The sequence below is a fragment of the Setaria viridis genome, chromosome 2, assembly GCF_005286985.2.
Source record: "Setaria viridis chromosome 2, Setaria_viridis_v4.0, whole genome shotgun sequence".
Classification (NCBI taxonomy): Eukaryota; Viridiplantae; Streptophyta; class Magnoliopsida; order Poales; family Poaceae; genus Setaria; species Setaria viridis.
The window spans coordinates 16,028,060-16,046,701 of NC_048264.2; the positions used below are offsets into that span (position 1 = coordinate 16,028,060).

At 44.0% G+C, this 18,642-nt stretch overlaps 2 protein-coding genes across 3 annotated transcripts; both read right to left on the minus strand.

The window, feature by feature from the left end:
• Nucleotides 1-1,114: 1,114 nt before the first annotated feature.
• Nucleotides 1,115-6,994, minus strand: LOC117843809 (protein LONGIFOLIA 2). Of its 2 annotated transcripts, none has more exons than XM_034724525.2 (5): nucleotides 6,394-6,994; nucleotides 5,601-5,668; nucleotides 3,436-5,505; nucleotides 3,006-3,156; nucleotides 1,115-2,093 (listed from the first exon to the last, which is right to left on the minus strand). In XM_034724525.2, the coding sequence occupies exons 1-5, from the start codon at nucleotides 6,536-6,538 to the stop codon at nucleotides 1,291-1,293; spliced, it is 3,237 nt and encodes a 1,078-aa protein (XP_034580416.1). In that variant the 5' UTR covers nucleotides 6,539-6,994; the 3' UTR covers nucleotides 1,115-1,290. The 2 variants fall into 2 exon arrangements, with proteins under 2 accessions (XP_034580416.1, XP_034580415.1); XM_034724524.2 differs by having other exon boundaries at nucleotides 5,601-5,671.
• A 4,957-nt stretch (nucleotides 6,995-11,951) lies between these two features.
• LOC117843614 (uncharacterized) lies at nucleotides 11,952-17,713 on the minus strand. Its single transcript, XM_034724264.2, has 11 exons — nucleotides 17,431-17,713; nucleotides 16,973-17,152; nucleotides 16,670-16,843; nucleotides 16,353-16,532; nucleotides 16,015-16,113; nucleotides 15,319-15,837; nucleotides 15,144-15,225; nucleotides 15,007-15,073; nucleotides 12,859-13,044; nucleotides 12,694-12,757; nucleotides 11,952-12,620 (listed from the first exon to the last, which is right to left on the minus strand). The coding sequence occupies exons 1-11, from the start codon at nucleotides 17,507-17,509 to the stop codon at nucleotides 12,352-12,354; spliced, it is 1,899 nt and encodes a 632-aa protein (XP_034580155.1). The 5' UTR covers nucleotides 17,510-17,713; the 3' UTR covers nucleotides 11,952-12,351.
• Nucleotides 17,714-18,642: the final 929 nt, after the last annotated feature.

The window sequence follows — 18,642 nt, forward strand, 5'->3', positions numbered from 1 at the left end:
TGGAATACTGCTTGTAAACATTTTTTGACCAGTGCATTTGCATAAATGCCATTGCATTTACCTCCTTACACAGAAGTCAGTACATTCAGATTGCACAGAGTACATTTAGATTGCAAATTAATCACTAATTTCCTACTCTATGAAGTACACACCAGAAGTAAACAGTAGTAATGGTTATCATGTTGCTTATTTTCCTGTGCAAGCCATTGACAAACTTCATGAGGGAGACCTGGAGCTGGTATGTGTGCTGGCCGAGTTGTTCAACTCTGTTATCTAGAGCAGAGTTTCCTGGAGCAGTAATGGGTGTCTGAATTGGTGATAGAAGCAAAATTGTATAGACATCAATCATACCAGCCGTCGCTGCCCATGGAGAACCTGCAGAGGCACTGCTCCGGCTCGATGAGTTGATCAGTGCTGGCACTAGTCCAGATAACTTAGCTTTCACTGCCGTGCTTGCTGCTTGCATGCTCATGCTGGTATGGTAGTTGAGACTTTTGAGGCTGTTAATTACAGTGTCTAAGCATGCCGCCCGGATAGGTAGTGATGGCAAACCACATGTGGTAGGCATTGTATTGACTTCTGAAACATGTATAGCATTCACATTCGATTTGTTTCACTTGAACTGCTGTACATTCTCTTTGTTCAGTAGTGTGTTCAGTGGTGTGTGTCTAGCTTACGTACGATGCTTTCAGGGAGCTGCAGGACACGACATCGCACGTGAAAAGGAACGCAGCGAGCGCACCAGGCCGGGCGCACGAGCAGCGCGGAATCGCCTGGCCGGGCGCATGGGCAGCACGGAATCCCCTGGCGGCGGCGCTCGCGATCGAGTCACAATGGAAGGGCAACAGAAAGGACGCGAGGGGGCAAGAGGTTATTGCAAAAAGTGGCAAGTAGGTGGGGGACTTAAGCATAAAATAATCCTACCCCTCACTCTATCCATTGGATTAGCATCTAGTGGCTCTTATTTGTAGTTTCCAAGGTTGCATGGGGTGTTTGGTTTGCACCACATACGTTCCCATTAGGAAAACATGTAATTTGTAATTTTTCCAACTGAAATAGCATCATCCCAATAAACCAAGAGTCAAAAAAAAAAACTGGTATACAAGTATCTACATAGCACAAATGAATGCCCATTCCAGGTCTCTGCAATCTGCGCTGCTTAGACAAAAACTTCTATACCTCCTCTCTTCAGAGGAAAAAGCTCTCATAGCAAACAAAGTTACAACTTCACAGATCATGTGCATCCACTTCGCCAACATGGTGAATGGTGATATGGTCAACCAAACCGCATTACGCAAAGAGACGCCTTCTCCGCCTAATTGCTGCCTTCATCAGTGGGCCATCAGCAGATTCACCGTGCACCACCTCGTCGACTAGCTCCTTGAACACTGACCTCTCGATCTCCAGCACCAGCCCCGGGAGCTCCCTGCAGAAGCTCGTCCATCCCTGCAGCCTCTCCAGGATCTCTGCATCAGGTATCACACTGCCTTCCTTCTGGCAGATCCGTGATTGCTCCATCTCCAGGTCTTCGATTCCTGAAGATACGAATTTCACAAGTTGCTGCCCACTAAGAGTCTTTGCAGGTAGATCCTTCGCTCTAGTGAATGAACTGGCTGAATAAACTGCAGTTTCCTTCTCAAACTTCTGAAGGAGAATCTCATTCACAGAGTCGAACATCAGCTTCCGGTGCGCTCTCTTAGGATCACATTTCACTCTGCTCTGATGGATACCATCAGGTTTACTGACCCATCCTGCCTTTCTTTGCTCCAAAACGTGGAACAGGTCAGGGTTGATTGGGTAGCCAGAAGGGTGGAGCTGGAGCCCTGCATGTCCTGAACCTAGGTCTTTCATCAGAAGGCCTGAGGCCAGTAGTATCTCAGACACGTAACGGTGGTCTGGACTTTCTGTCTCACACAAGAAAGCAATGTGGTCAACTGGAGGGGCATCCTCATCCTTGTTCACGCTAAGCTGCTGGAGCTTCTCAAGCAAGCTAGCAACATTAGCGAGCTTATTGTTTTTGGATTGCATAGCAACCTCTCTTAGCTTTGTATCAGAAGGTTTCCATGGTTCCTCTGATGTATGGTGCTCATCATCTGCAGGTTTCAGGTAACAATATGCATCAGCCAATGGGTAAGTATTAGCAGTAAAAATTTCAGTAAACAATCACGCCACTTGTTGATCATTCTGGCACATCAGTGAGTGAACTCAGCAAAGAAAGAGCTTAAACAGTCTCCTAGCCATTTTCATTTAAGAGATGTTAATGTTGCTTACATGCACATTTCACTCACTGTTGTCAAATTTTCAAATCTATTATTACCTACGCAGATACTTAACAACTGAACAATGAAAGGAACTGATTTATTTACACATCATTGATGATTTGATGAATTACATAACAGTCCATGAATATTGATGCCGTAGTAGTAAAACTTAGAATGTGTGTTCATGAAGCAAAGATGGGGCAATATCACTGAAAATTTACATTGTTAATGCAATATGCACTATATTGTGCTTCAGATACTGAGCAGGCCATGTTGATGTCAAGGATATAGAAGAATATTGAATTGGTAGGTGCAAACTGCATAGAAAAGTACTTTTGCTTCAGTAGCCACTTACATCCTTTCCATCCCAGAGGACAGATGTAAAGGTTGTAGTAATTGCTAATTATGCAATATTACTCTAGGCAAGATGCAGTGCACTAGAAGCATGTACCACAAAACCATTTGATTATACTTGCTTACTGTGCCAGGATGCACTGTCACTTCCAAATTTTGGCATCATTTGTGCACAGTAACTTACTGTGGAATCAGTATATGCATTGAGGTTGTACAAAATGGAGTACACAAGTTTGGGTTCAAATGTTGCTTCAACAGTGCAACGAACAATTCAGAATGGACAAAAGGTAAGTTAAAAGATTAACAACATGAAACAAAAATCATATTTGTGCTTCCAGTTGCTATGGTTAACAACCAAAAGTTTGGAGAGTGGTATAAAGATGACCTTACCAGCAGCAAGTGAATCTGAAGTCCTGCTGGAAGGAAACAAATCCTCCTGATCAAACAAAGGGTCCAACACAGAAACTGGACTTGGCCGTTCAGAGATAGCGGCGGAAGGGTCTACAGATGACACGTCCTTGCTTGCATCATATGAGGTTTTCTAAAGAAAAGATGCAAACCATAAAAATTAGACATGCAGCATTGTAAGTTGTATGATTTAATATGTCATTATTTTTTCCTGACTCAACTAACCAAGGAAACACTTTACAATGAAGGTATAATTGGAAGAAAATCCTTTCATCTTAAAATTATTGTTCGGTCAGGTACTATTTCCATTATATATTATTGTTCGGTCAGATTAGTTAAGTATTGGAAATGATTTTTTCATCTTAAAATTATGATGCTTTTGAATGAAGGTATAACTGGAAGAAAATCCTACCACTTTTTGTGTATTCCTTCCTGATGGAGTTCCATTGCCTTGCTCAAAGTTAGAAACGTTCACTTCTGTAGACCTGTCATTGCTTATAACTTCTATATCCACCTCTGAAGCAACACACATACTGCCATCTGACCTTGTGGACATATCATTGCCTTGCTGATTCAGGCTCCTTGTCCTGTTATTCAATCCATTGGGCATGCCATCATCGCCTTCCTGTGCACGCACAGGTTTCCTTCTGAATTTGCTTCGGGGTGACACAGTGTCCAAATTATTCCTATCTCCAGATTGCCTTTGGCTTTTGTTAGACTCAGCAGAAGGAACAGGCGGTCTAGCCCTCCGCTCTGAATCAAGTTTTCTCTGTAGTAATCTTGGGCTAGTGGAATTTTTATTCTTTTGCAAACTTATGCTACTGTCTCTTGGCAGCTGCTGTCTTCTGGATGAGCTCTCAGTAACCAGCAGTGAACTAGATTTTTGCTTGTTGCTGCTATCATCATTCCTTCCATTTGATTTCCTGTCATAAGAAACAAGGGGTTGAGAAGTAGGGACCCTAGGACTCCATTTCGCATGCTGCTCTTTAGCTGTCCTATTGACCGTTGAAGCTTTCCTTTTATCAGTGCTATTGCCTGTTTGCAGCTGTGGAAGATCAGATGAACCCCCTAATGGAATGACAGAAGAATCCACTTCGCTGTAAAGGTTTGCAGATTTTGAAGGCTTCATGATCACAATAGGCGATTTAAAAGAGCTTTCTGCATTACTCTCTTCAGGCACCCACATGGAGTTGGTGTTACTGTTCAGTCTCGTGTTCAGATTGGTCGTCTCTTGGTCATCATGGCTTCCATCATATAGCTTTGACATAGATGCTTCTTCCCGTTTCTTGTTTTCCAACAGTCCTTTTGCTTGCATAGAATCCAAGATCTGTTTAAGGGCTCTAAGATCCTTGTTTGATTGCTGAAAATCAAGGTCCTTGAGCCGTTTCTCTATGTCGCTGAAGACTGATGCAACAGGTTCTCTTCCATGGGCTCCTTTTGATCCCCTTGGTGGTTTTCGAGGCAGGACAATCCTTTCTTGTTGCTTCCACGGTGCAGTTTCAACAGGAAACTTAGAGTTGGGTAAATTTCTTACTGTTGAATCCTGATTCCTTTGTTGTCGAGGAGCAGGCTCGTTGTGGGATGAGATGCTCAAGGGATTCAACGTAGCCTCTTTGCTCTCTTTGACTGCTTTGCATGCCTGCAATGATGCTGTACTTTCACTACGCTCTGGCAACTCTTCCAATCCCATGAGCTTTGCAACAACACTAGGAAGACGCTTGCAGGCTGGCTGTTCCTGCTGAGTCTCCAAGGCTGCATTGGACCCAGTAGCATTGCTGCTGCTTCGGTCTGAAGAACTCAAGCTTGGCTTCGATCTAGAGTTCATTTCACGATTCCAATGGTGACCCTCCTTGATGTCCAGTGACAACCTTGGTACCTCCCTCAGTTTTGATGCTGGTTCCTTACCATCGTATGAGAACCGAGGAGCATCATATGAAAGTCTTGCATGATGGCCTGATTCAGAAGGAGTCCAAGTGGCTTCCCTGAGCTTGGCTAGCACTCGAAGCGATTCGTTGATGTCCATGAGACCCTTGCTTTTTCCTTGGGTACTGTCGCGGGGAGGCCCATCCAATTGCCTGGATGGATCTCCAAAGTTGAATGGGTGATCTTTTACTTCTTCCCCATTACAAACTCTGACTGACAAGTCACGGCTATCCTTATAGATTGAATCCTTCACAAGATTTTTTATACCTAGAGTTGGCAGGCTGGATTGAGCTGTGGGCATGTTATCAGGCTTGGTAAGAACATCATCAGGGTAGTCGAGTCCATTCTCACTGTCAAAAGAGCTCTTGAGCATTGGCGAGCACTTGAAAGGCCTCTCTGGAAATAGCATTCGATCAGTGGATGATAGGTCCTGTTGAGTTGACCTGTTTCCATCAAGGGAGGAGAATGATGAAGATGGTGACGATGAATATGAAGTTTGTGACAGTTCTGCTGCTGGTGCTCTCTGGTTGTCAGCCCAGGTTTTGCTTGAGTTCTTCTCCTGAATGCAGTTTCAGCAGCTCAATCAGCATTTGGACGTCAATTAAAAAAAACTGTGTAACAACTCTGCAGCATATGCAAAATTCAGAAACTTACGAGGACAATCTGGGGTGAAAATCTTGTGCAGTCTCCCCCTACACTTGGGCTGCTGGACAGAGCATGGCCTGCTGCAGGAAGTGAAATGATTCTCAGAGCTGAGCCAGACGAAAGAAAGCATGGCAATTGTTACAACAAAAGGGGAAAAGGAAGACATTTGTCACATGCTATAGCAACAGAAACAAAGTGTCAGCATCACTGCCAAATTAGAGGAGCAAATTCAGGGAAATATTTTTTTTCCTTTTGATCTAATGGATGACCTTTCTTTCAGGCACAATTTTCTTATCCGAAGCAAGGCTCCTACTCTCCAAGGGCTAGTTTTTTGTCGGCAGCCAGGGCAGATTTGAAGAGACTTAATGGGTGTGAAAGGACGGTTCTTGGTGTATCATCAGACAGCACCAACTTTTTCGTCCAAAAAAGAGGCGGTTCATCATCAGTTACAACCAACCAACACCTTGGACGGAAAAGGTGGTACCTCATCAGTTACCACCATCACCAGGCAGCAACTCATTGCAGGTTGATTGGAATGAACACCAAAGCCTGGAGCATGCATCTGCAGGCTCCAACCAACATCTATGCTGAAATCACAAACAGGGCCTGATCTAAGCCTTGAAAAATCTGAGTTCTTTGCTGCCCGCATTACAAGTAAAGATCATCACAAGGCGAAGAGACCGGGGTGGAAATAGGCGGCATCCAAGGCATAGATCACGGTTTGAAGCACACAGATTGCCACCGTTGCAGAACGAGAAGCCGGCAAGAGAAGGGAAGAGAAGGCAGAGCAAGGGAAGCGAACCTGTTGGGGGAAGGAGCCTCTTGTGGGAGGAGGCGAGCGGGTGTCGGCGGTCGAACGCCTGCAGGATCCCGGTGACGCAACCCACCTGGCGGTGGAGGTCCGGCCGCCGGTCCTCCGCCAACGCCCCCAGGTACTTTGCCGGCATCCTCCGGCTCCCCCTTCCCCTCTCGCCGCTGCGGCCTCAAGAAAGAGGTAGCAAGCGGAGGAGGCGCAAGGGAATCCGGAAATGCAGGAGGCTGCCTCCTCGGTAGTAGCAGGTAGCAGGTCAAAGAGGAGAAGACGTCATCTGTGGCAGTCCCGCCGCGTTTCCCGGAGGCGGAGGTGGGGGACCTCACCGGAGACGCTCCCGGGAGGGGGAGACGCTCGTGCCTCCCTGGCGGCGAGCATCAACCGATCACGAAGGCCAGGCACCAGTGCTGCCTCTCACTCTCACTCACTGCCCAACTCCAGCCTCCAAGCTAGCAGGGTGCCAAGATTTCCTGTCCTGTTCCTATGGCCGGGAGGGAAGGGGAAGAAGACTGGTGAGGAAGGCTAGAGGAGTGAGAAACTGAGAAGAGAGCAGAGGCTGACCTTGCGCTGCCTGCATATGAGTTTCCCTTCCTGTTTTCTTTTTTTTTTAAAAGGGAGCTTTACCATAGAGATTAAGGTGAGGTGACAAGTCAATAATGATCCTGATGGTTGCAATTACAGAAGGCAGGTAGCTCTCAACCTCAAGGGGGGAGAGAGAGATGGGGGAGACAGACAGACAAAATATGGTTGGATTGCACTGCCATGGCCTACCGCTTGTGCTTGCTGGGACCAAAACCAGCCACAGGGGGTGTTTGATGTCCCGCTAAACTTTAGCACCTGTTACATCGGATATTTGATACTAATTAGGAGTATTAAATATAGTCTAATTACAAAACTAATTGCACATATGGAGTCTAATTCGCGAGACGAATCTATTAAGTCTAATTAGTTCATGATTTGATAATGTGGTGCTACAGTAACCATTTGCTAATGATGGCTTAATTAGCCTTAATAGATTCGGCTCGCGAATTAGACTCCATCTATGTAATTAGTTTTGTAATTAGTTCATATTTAGTCCTCCTAATTAGTATTCGAATATTCGATATGACCCTACTGAAGTTTAACATCTCGTATCAAACCACCCGTAGCAGCCCATTCTCTCTCTCTCGTCCTCAGCGGCAGCCCATGTGCCCTCTCTCTCTCTCTGCGCGTGTCGTGTACACGCGCACCAATTTTGGCATCTGGTGGTGTGAAGGGGGCTGAAGGCAACCAAAACCGGTGAAGAATTTCTCTGGTTAGGTTCAGTTCGAGAAATTCTTTCTTCCGTTCCTGACAGCCTGGGTTGCTGGGCTCAGTAAAATCTAATCTAACGAACGCTGTGATGTTCGTGCAGGGGTTAGCTGTGTGGATTACTGCTAATAATCTCTAACTGCAATGCACTGCGTCATCGTTGTTGGTTCATGGTCAAGGGAGGCATTAAGCAGGGAGCTGGTACAGTACTGGCCAACAATGCATTCATGGTGTTCATCCGTGAAGACCACACTGTTCCATACCGCCAAGTCGTGCCGTTGAAGCATCGCAGGATATATGCAGTGATGCCAACTGCACTCTGCACAGCACAAAAGCAATGCCAATCACCACCTACAGTACGAATGGCAAAAATTTATTGAGTATTCCCTCCATTTCAAATTGTAGGTCGTTTTTTCTTTTTTCATCTAGATATAATATATGTCTAGGTGCATAATAATATCTATGGATCTAGAAGAGTTAAAACGGCTTACAATTTGGAACGGAGGGAGTACTGAATAATGGGATATCCATCCAAGGTGACAATTCCAAAAAAAAAATTGTTTCACTGTTGATGCATAAACATTGTGGTGAGTTCTGAGTTAGATCATCTGAATCAAGGAGGGGGAAACGGGGATTATTTACCACCACAACAGTATCATTAAGCAGTGAGTATCATTAGATTTTGACAGGAACCATAAACTGACGCTCGTTAGGTGATGCTTGAAAACAACATATACAGTTGGGAGTCTGTTCCTATGGACGGTGCAATGCAAAGAAGAGGTTGCAGGTGTCATGATGATTCATTTGCCCCACTGGACTGGATCCCAGTATCCGATTGAACCTGAAAGAGGCAGCCTAACTCTCATTTGCCTCATCAGTACCTGCAGCAATGATTAGCGTCACTCATCAACAGTTGACGCGTATTGCTTCGGTTTTTCCGGTTATTGGATACATACATGTATGTTTCAGTCCAGAGCCTATGATGTATGATCCTCCTATTTCCTATAAGAAAAAAGTATATTGATGAGCATTCAGAATGAAAGGGATACGCCATCTATAATTCCCCAGAGGACCGGCCCATCGACTGCTAACCATGAGCTAATGATTAAAGTCTAAAATAATAAATAAGATGTACTGTATGAATTCCTGCCGTCATTGTTACTATATGCACTAATGCAGAGATTTTTTGCAGATTGATGACGGTGGTGATGAGTAATGATAAGAACAGTTCTCCTTGCACGGCTGCACCCAACACATGGTGACCCTGACAGCATCCACATCACTGCTAGCTTAGGCTAGCTAAGCATCAAGTAAAAGAAATCATACTGCTGCCCAAGAAATTCCCTGCTGGGTGGTAAGGTGGTGGAGCAAGATCTGATGCTTGTCTCCATCTTTACCTTTACAGCCCCTTTCCCTACCTTTTTCTGGGCGGGAATCATGATGTGCCATTCATTTGATGGTACTAGTGGTAATAGTATTCCCTGGAAGTTACTCAATTCAGGGCAACATCTACTGCAAAAGTTCACATCCATTCAGATGCTCACCGCTTCATTTCACTTCAGACTGAATTCTCATTGTCTTTTACGCCAAATCTACTGCTAGGAAATGGTCAGGGAATGAAGGATTTTGTAGCATGCCCAGGGATGGGATTAGAAGGTTGATCAGTTACTAGTATTTGGGATGCCAACACCAAATGGCAAAAAGAGGAGTTGGTGGTGGCAAACTGGCAAGTCAAGGCAATTCTATGGCAAAGCAAGGCTCTATCAAGGCGGGAGCAGGACAGGACCCTACACAGGAGCAGAGGAGAGGTGTGCCCCCCACCCCCCACAGGCTGAGGCAACCACCAATAAATAATCTTGCAATTGCAATTGCAATGCAGGTTCAGGGCAGAACCCCAAAGGGACCTTGTGCAGCACCAGCTTAGACTGGCTGGCTGGCACATGCTTCTGCTGCCTGGATGCCATATATTTTTCCTTTTCCCCCCCTCATAAGCCATCAGAAGGTTCCACCACCACCCATGTGACCTCTACTATGGAGAGCAGTCTGAGCAGTAGCAGCATGGTAGGTCAGGGCTCCTCCTCCTCTTCCTGATCTAATCATCCATAGCTGACTGACTGATTCCCTCAAAAAACAAACAAACAACCCAAGCCAAGCGACCCAAGCAATTCTTTGTGCTTTGATTCCTTGCATTTGCATGCTGTGTGAGTACGGTCAAAAGAACAGATATTTGTAGCTGTCAGAAAAGTATTGCGATGCACGTGGCGGCCATCTATCACACTCGCATGTGGATGGACACTGGTGGCTATACCAATATATCATATCTAAACGGCTCGCCTGATCAGAAAGATGCATCGAGATTAGCAGCAATACCGTTAGAACAGGAGATTTGTTTAGCTCTTCAAGGTATCCAAGACAATTAGTTTACTTGGATGCATGGAATTAGTTTTTCTTTTGCGGACAGCTCCACCTCTCGATGTAGTGAACCATGCATTTGGCCGTATGCAACGGCATGTCTTCCCCCTTTGCTTCGACATTGGGTCGTTGAAAGGGGCAACAAAATAAGAAAGGATAACCTACTACTTTCTCGAAAAACACAAGTTTAAAAAATAATCTACTGCGCTAAGCACTGAACACTTGTAAACAGGACAAGTCATTCTCATCAGGACAGTGGAACAGTGGAAACCCAAGAGTTGGTCATCCAGAACAGCAAAAGGGCCAAAAGGAAAGGAGAAAAGGACTAGTTTCACAAGCCGCATGAGACGACCGAAAACGAATGCATCCTCCATATCAACCTCCCAAGCAGGGCATCGTCTCTGAAGGTGATGTGCTTGTTGTTTACCAGCCCAGACAAGCTGCGCCAAATCTTCATGATGCTGTGTGGTGATGTGGTCCAAGTCTCCAAGGTAGACGTTTTTCATCATGCCTCACGATTGAATGCATGATCAATGCAGTTTGCAGCACCAGTTTAGGCATCAGTCTAAGGATCCCACAAGTGTTGTAGCGTGGTGTAGCAACAAGTATATATATGTATATATGGAGGCATGCATTTATTGATTGGTGGAGTGCTCCATGCTCTCCGGAATCTTGCTAGATCACAAGTCTCCTCTAGCAAACAGCATTGCTGTTGTACCGTGCGGGATGTGAAGTGTGTAACTGTAAGCCATCAGCTGCATTTCTGGCATATGCAACAGACAAACGAAAAGGCCTTTTATAACTCAGGTTCTGAATTTCTATGCGAAAAGGGTTTTTTTTTCTTTGAATCTTTCATCATAAATCAACTTTTTTGTCTTCTGTATAGAAGCCTTGCCAGTTGCAGGTAACATCAGGAAAGAAGCTTGAGCTGAACCAAAGTCCAAATATGCAAGATTAAGGATGATATATGTCATTAATGCAGACAGGCCAACTTGCAAGCCCCATAAACAAAAAAAAAAGAATACTACTCCCTCCGTCCCGAATTACTATTCGTTTTTTATTTTCTAGATACGTAGTTTTTACTATGCACCTAGATATATATTATATTTAGATACGTAGCAAAAGCTATATGTTTAAAAAAACCAAAATGATTAGTAATTTGGGGCGGAGGGAGTAGTTGATAAGTAGAACACTTAGAGCATTTGTCTTTTGAATATCAGAAACTCATAATGGCTTGGCAATTGAAGATTTCAGCTGGATCAGGTGAGAAGTCCTTGTCTTCCAGGATGTGCTGCAGAGTCCTGTGGCCACACCACGCTGCACTTTCAGCAAGGGACTCGTGACTCCGCAACCTGCACTAGACATCAAGCAGGCTCGTAACTCGTAAGGCACTTCATGCTGCATTCAGTACCCTGGACAAGCAGCATCTCGGATGCAGTGACTGCTGACCATTACTCCATTAGGTTGGATCTTCGATAACTGCGTCCTGAACCGTCCAAAAGAGTTGCATACATGTATGTGAGAGAGAGCGGAGATGCAAGATCAGACAGTACATTGGACTGATTCAGGAAACAGAGACATGTTCATCTTGGTGGCCTGTTTTGAAACATGTTTACCAGACTATCAAGGAGAGATTAGATTTTGGATTAATTGAGAATCTTGCATGCATAGATTTGCCACTTCCACAAAATATCATCATGGCCAAAGAGCCAACAAAATGACAAGCCTTTCTGAATTGAGCATGCTTCTCATATCTCGGTGTCCCACAATGCAAGGTCAGGACCAGGATACTGTAATAGAGAGAAATGGTGAGGGCACACAAGTTTCTACTGAACAACAGTTCTCTCTTTATGCAACGACTATCGGCTCTGTCATTGGCACAAAATTATGGAATTGAGATGAATTACAACAATTTGCGAAATATTACAGCTCCGCAGATTTAAAAATCCTTGCACCATACAGTCATCAAAACTTCCAATGGTAACTAAGTTACAGACTTGCAGAAACACTGTAATACTTTTGATACAAGGCAAACAATGATTCGCCCCTCAGCCCTCAGGGTATATCTAAAGTACAGGAGAACCACCCTTGTGCTTCTTTAGTTCACCAGCAGCAGGAAACGGAGCAACAGAGAACTATCAAAAAAATTTTGAATCAAGTTTTGTCTATGAAACAACAGTTAAACTAATACCACACACGGTTGCACTGGCCCAACGGAAAACTTCTGCCAAGCAACACGAGCAAAAGTTAAGCTGATTGAACCTTTATGCCTACTTTATCAGCTATTTGACTATCCACTTTATCAGCTATTTGATTCTCCACTTTATCCAATATTTGCTTCTCCACTTTATCCACTACTTGCTTCTCCACTTTATTAACTATCTGCACATAGAAATTCCAGTTTGGATCACTCTCCGTGATGGAGTTCTGACCAAATGGGTTATCCCGGACAAAATTTTGAACATTGTCTGCAGAAGCAATTCTCTCCAGATAAATCCGAAGGTCTCCATCAGGTCCTGTTTAGTGTGTACAGAACATTAGAATCTATAACACTAGAAAACAGTAAACAGCATTCTGACATGCGCATACCCAAGGAATAATCATCCCTCTCGTTACGGTAACTGTAGGGTTGGGGGAAGATGGCAGTGTTTGGCTGCACAAAGCAAATAGCATAAGCAAAGTGCATGAATTACAACAAATGGGCCATGCTTCTAATAGAGATCACAGATATATGAACCATGGTGAACTTAGTACCGGGTTGCGTAGAGCCTTGTAGGGTGAATCATCCACTAGTAATGTATTTGAAGGTGAAAACTCTCCCTGCTCCCATGGGAGAGTAGGCTCCTCCTTGTTCCACAGCTTCTTTAGTTCCTTCAGCACTAATGGTTTGTGCTTATTATCAATTGTGTTGCACCCCGTAACAGTGCAATGAGACATGTCCTGACAAACAATATCAGTAAAAAACCATTAGTAAATGAGTAACTCATGACTCGAGTATAGAAATCATAACATAAAAATAATATCACAACACGGGGGACAGCACTCCGAGAAAAGATAACTGTCACAACCCAACTTACCGATAAGAAAAACTGAAAACTGATTATTTTTATTTAGAGATGCACAGCACAGATCCTTATTTTCATTACCATATCAATGGAAAGTGCAAGTGTATGACGGGTGAAGTGCTCACATGGCAGTCCACCTCAGACACTGGTGCCCTGGATGTAATTTAAAAAAAAAAAAACTAGTTCACGTTTCAATAGCCCTTATGAAACCTCACGCAAACCCAATTCATGTGGATGGTGGCAGCAACTAGGCTGCCCCGATGGCGGTTGGTGCGGGTATGACACAAATCTGAGTCAGATTCAATGGTGTTCTGCATGGGAAGGAAGCAGGTTGACTTCCCAGTCGCTGATTGGGAGGCCTGACTTCCCTCCTGTCCAGGGCACCAAATCTTCAAAGTGCAGTAGAACTACACCATGGAGAGCAGTTTGCCTACTCTTTCTCATCACCAAGACTTATGTGGGCAAAGCAGAAGATGAGTCTAAGTATGCAAAAGATTGTGCAGAATACAGCATGACTCAAAAGCAAGGTAGCATGGACTCGAAGAATAGCACTCAAAGGCTGTATAAGGAATTGTACAAAATAAACAAGCTGTGGGACTATGCAAAAAAGCTGATTTTTTTTTCTTTCATGTCCTCACTTCATGTCTGCAAGCAAGGGTCCATAAATGGCTGATCCCTCTAAAAATTTGTTGTTCATAGCTGTTGGGATAATTAACTCAAAAGATAGCATACTAGAATGTGCACTAGCCATTATTGTAGCGCAAGTGGAGACAAGTTCCGAAAATTCCTGCAAACATTGGACATGACTTAGGCATAGGTAACAATGTACCTTGGACCATCATGACTGACAGGCAAAATGTCAGCACTTGGATATACTTTATTTGTATTGTATCTGTTCTTGCTCATTGATTTCCTTTTTTTCCTTGTCCTGTGGACTAGTACCAGCTGTGGGGGATGTGTTCATTGATGATGAACATAGATTGTGTGAGACACCTTTACAATGACTTCCAGGTGTGGTAGACTGGTAGTACAGCCATACAAGGGTAAATTATTGACAAAACAGTTGTGGTCACTGGTTTGTTCATGGAGCAAGCAACCCAACTGGTCTACAAACATGGAAAGAATGAAAAGCCTAGAGCTATGAAGCTTATGGTATTCTGGAGGAAATCCCACTAAATTGGTGGTGTAGAGAATTTTCCAATGAATTATGAAAGGCAACATTCTGCTAAATAACAGCTGTGAAGCATTTAACAAGTATTAAGTCTGTAAGACCACTTGATTCTCATTGTTTGAGAACTGCAGAACAAATTCTCATCTCTTAATCCATGTGTGATATGGAGAGGATCAAATCCAAGATGGAGACCAGATTACACACCATGAAAAATATGTATATGCTCAAGGAAAAGTCGAGTATCATGATGCTGAAACTACAAAATGCAGGGAGCATCTGAAATACAGTGGAAACTGTGGATAATGAGATTTTTTTTAAGGACAATGAGACATTCGCTGGGCTTTATATAGGGACAAACTAAACTAACTAGCCAGAGGGTTTTTATGCAAAAAAAAAGTGTCCATGGGTGCACTCTGCCAATGGCTTAGGTGTTCTGGTGACTGATGTTGCTGTCATGCAAACACCAAATGCCACAATGGGTTAGTTAGATCAACTAATGGTTCACAAAACATATTAAAAATGCATATCTAGTACAACGACCTATATGATGCATTACAAGTTGATGACCCACCAACATTTTATTTTACTCTAATGGAAACAATGAGGGGGAAAAAAAGTAAGCTCATGACCAGAGCAAAATACATCTTCAGCCTTTCTATTACTTACCCAACAAAATAGTAGGTACGGCTTGAGATTCCTCATAAGGATATCAACAACCGAATCGACATTTTCCCTGTAGAGTTAGAATATAACAATTAGCATTATGTATAGTATAAAGTAAAAAAAATGGAGACAGAAGTAACCTTTTCCTTGAAGACCATATTCCTAGCTCAAAATTCTCGAAACAAAATCTCAGAAAATCGTCACAGTATGGTCTTCTAAAAACTGGTACAGGAGCAAATTGCAAATTAGCATGGTTTACACTCTTAAATGCTACTAAGAGAACAACAGTTTCAACTATTACAATACGAAGCTTACCCAGTTTGCCCCGAACCTTTGCATGTGCCTTGTGTGCATTGTGGGTATCTTGGTTTATATCCGCAAGCAAACCATTAAGATCCAATATCAGAAGTTTTTTCCTCTGAAATCTCACCAGCGATCCTCTTGGTGAATAAATACTCTTGATCTTCTCTTTATGTGCCTCAACTAGACATGAAGCACATATGCAGCTAAGATCATGAAAACCTGGCCCTCTGATGGATGAACCCCGCTTTCTTTTTCTCTTCCGTCTCTTTCTTCCTGCAGAGCTCTCCTGCAATAAGCTGCTGTTCTCGGAGCAGTTCTCTATCAAAACATCAGCAACGTTTGCATTTATGGGATCCATATTAACATCAGCATGTCCTGATGCCTCTATTCCATCTGCGCAGCCATTTTCAGATTTATTGGACACAATTTTATTCACTCTAACAACACCCGGCGATGCCTGTTTTGACTCTGGTTGCTCCTGCATCTTTTTCTTTCTTTTCCTCTTCTTGCGTTTTGGAGTACCCTCTGAAGCTGAAATTCAAAAGCAACTATAATCAGAACACTCACTCTAAAGGACATGTGAACCTGAGTATGAACCAAAGAGAAGTGGGCCTTGCCATTTGATGTGACAAACCCTAGCACTAGACCGAAGTACGAGCATTGTAGCGCCATATGGTAATAGCCAAGGGTGTACAAACACATGCATACCTGAAACAACAGTGCCAGTGGCTTCCTCCTTGAGCATTACACCATCCTTCACCTTGGCCTCCTCCTCATCATCATCACATTTTGGTGTCCCCTCCAACACTAAGATCAGGAAACCAACTATAATCACAACTCTCTCACTATAGAAATTAGTACACACTAAAAGGAAAACTGAATCGACATGACACGTGGCGAACGCATGTCTATGTAACCACATAAAGGTAAACACGGAATGAAGCAGAGCACCTGTTGCCTAGTTGAGAAAACCTATTTATGAGTCTTATCCTAAGCACTATAGCAACATTAGGCGAGGTCAAAAGAATGCACGCACACACACATACCAGAAGCAGCAGCATCAGTGGCCTTCCACTCCTCCATCCCCCTTCCCTTTGCCTCTCCCTGTTCCTCTGCCTCTGCTGCTGCTGCGGAATCCAAATCAAGTGGTGGTTCCTGTTGCTCCTGCATCTTATTATTCTTCTTTGTCTTCTTCTTCTTGTTGCATTTTGGTGTACCATTTAGAGCTACAAAACAGAAAATCAACCCAATTAGCACACTTTTTCCACACTCCACGGAGCTAGTAACATGAATGAATTGCCATTGCATGTGGCATTGTCAAAACATTAAGGCAAAGTCAAACGATGCATGCACGCACACATACCAAAAGCAGCAGCATCTGTGGCCTTCCGCTCCTCCATCCCATTTCCCTTTGCCTCCCCCTGTTCCTCTACCTCTGCTGCCGCCGTGGAATTCATATCAGGTGGGGATTCCTGCTGCTCGTGCAACTTATTATTCTTTTTCATCTTCTTCTTGCATTTTGGTGCCACATTCAGAGCTGTGAAGCAGAAAATAAACCCAATTAGCACGCTCTTTCCACTCCCCAGAGCTAGTAACAGGAATAAATTGCCATAACATGTGGCATTGTAGCGGCATTATGGCCAGGTGAAAGGATGCATGCACGCACATATACAAGAAGCAGCAGCATCGGCGGCCTCCTGCCCCTCCATCCCCCTTCCCTTTGCCTCTTCCTGTTCCTCTGCCTCTGCTGCCACCATGGAATCCATATCAGGTGGGGATTCCTGTTCCTGCATCTTATCCTTCTTTTTCGTCTTCTTCACCTTGCATTTCGGTGTACCATTCAAGGCTACGAAACAGAAAATCAACCCAATTAGCCCGCTCTTTCCCCACTCCACAGAACTAGTAACGGGAATGAATTGCGAATTGCCATAGTATGCTGCAGTCCAGTCTCCGTACAACAAGGTGGAGAAGCAAACGCTCATCTAGGCAATCATGGCATGAACACATACCGAAGCGCCCATCCCAAGCTGATACGATAAACCCTAGCTCTAAGGCCTAGCAAATAACGGCTATGTTGATGCGACAAACAGCAGAGTCGAGGCGAGAAGGCGTGCACTCGCGTACCTGGAACAGAAGCGGCGGTGGATTCCCGCTCCGCCGTCCCCCTCTCCACCGCGGCGGCGGTGGAATCGAGATTTGACATCCCCTGCCCCCAACCAGAAGCGGCGAAAACAGAGAGGAGAGGGAGCTAGAGCGGAGGCATGATTGCGCCGCCGTGCAGGCCTGGAGCGCCTAGTACCTGCCGACTACGGGGAGTGAGGCTAGGCGGAGGAGCAGCACCGGGGGCCGGCGGGCGGGCGGGCGGCTGCGGCGGCTTGCTCTCTCTGGTGGCGCGGTGGCGCGGCCGCGCGGCTCACGATTTGGGGGGACTCGAGTGCGGGGTGCACCTTAGTGGGCCGCAGATTTGAGCTAAATGGGCCGGAGAGCCTTTGGTTCGTATTTCCTGAAGAAAGAATGGAAATTAAAACCAACTGAGCCGATGAAATTGAAGCATCAGTTTCTAGTGCGCAACGCAAAGCTACACAAAAAAAACTACAATTCAATATGTAAAAAGCAGATATTTATACAGTGAAATAGTGGACGTCCAAAATTCACCATTAAAGATTTCAGTGTTGATGCCAGCATGTCCTGTTGTGATTCTGTTCAAATATTGATAAAAGAAAGATATATCATCCCACCCAGGTATCCATATTCCATAAAGACAAATGAATCAGAGTTTATACTTTAGCTGAAGTTCATTCTATAGCAGGCATTCACAAATAACATGAAATCCGATATTTGCTAGTACAACTAACACAACCTGATTTTCCTAGCAATATTTTGGCATAGTACATCGCTGGGCATAAAAACCATATGCACCGATGAAATTTCAAATTAGTTTTTCAAATATAGCAGAGGAGAGCTGCACCTTTTTGTATTATAGATAGGAGAAAAGGTATGGTCCGAACTAAGCTCCAAGAGGTAGCAAAAAAAGGGAACAAAAAAGAACAGAAAACAAAAATAGGGGAACAAAAAGAACGGAAAACAAAAATGATGCCTTACAAAACTCAATCAACGATCAGGAATTAGCTTATGTCAAGCATTAAAGAACCAAAAACACATACACCATTCTTTCTCACTTCAGATAAGAAATGAAAATAAAGGCAAGAAAAGTCCACCGCAAATGTATCCCCCTGTTATGTTATGGCATACCTCATATACTGAATATTATCAATCTGCATGCATTTAATCAAACTTTGTTATCTTATGTTCCTTGCGTACCAAAAATTTCTTGAG

Bases quoted from the DNA above. Each gene is read 5' to 3' on its own strand.
- LOC117843809 (XM_034724524.2), bottom strand. From the start codon at position 6,538: ATGCCGGCAAAGTACCTGGGGGCGTTGGCGGAGGACCGGCGGCCGGAC. The intron at 3,157-3,435 runs GTAGGATTTTCT...TCTTTTCTTTAG, and splicing joins GAAGGAATACACAAAAAGTG to AAAACCTCATATGATGCAAG. The intron at 2,094-3,005 runs GTAAGGTCATCT...TGAAACCTGCAG, and splicing joins TTCAGATTCACTTGCTGCTG to ATGATGAGCACCATACATCA.
- LOC117843614 (XM_034724264.2), bottom strand. From the start codon at position 17,509: ATGTCAAATCTCGATTCCACCGCCGCCGCGGTGGAGAGGGGGACGGCG. The intron at 15,074-15,143 runs GTTACTTCTGTC...CTAACTCTACAG, and splicing joins ATATGGTCTTCAAGGAAAAG to GGAAAATGTCGATTCGGTTG. The intron at 12,758-12,858 runs GTACTAAGTTCA...TGCTTTGTGCAG, and splicing joins ACAAGGCTCTACGCAACCCG to CCAAACACTGCCATCTTCCC.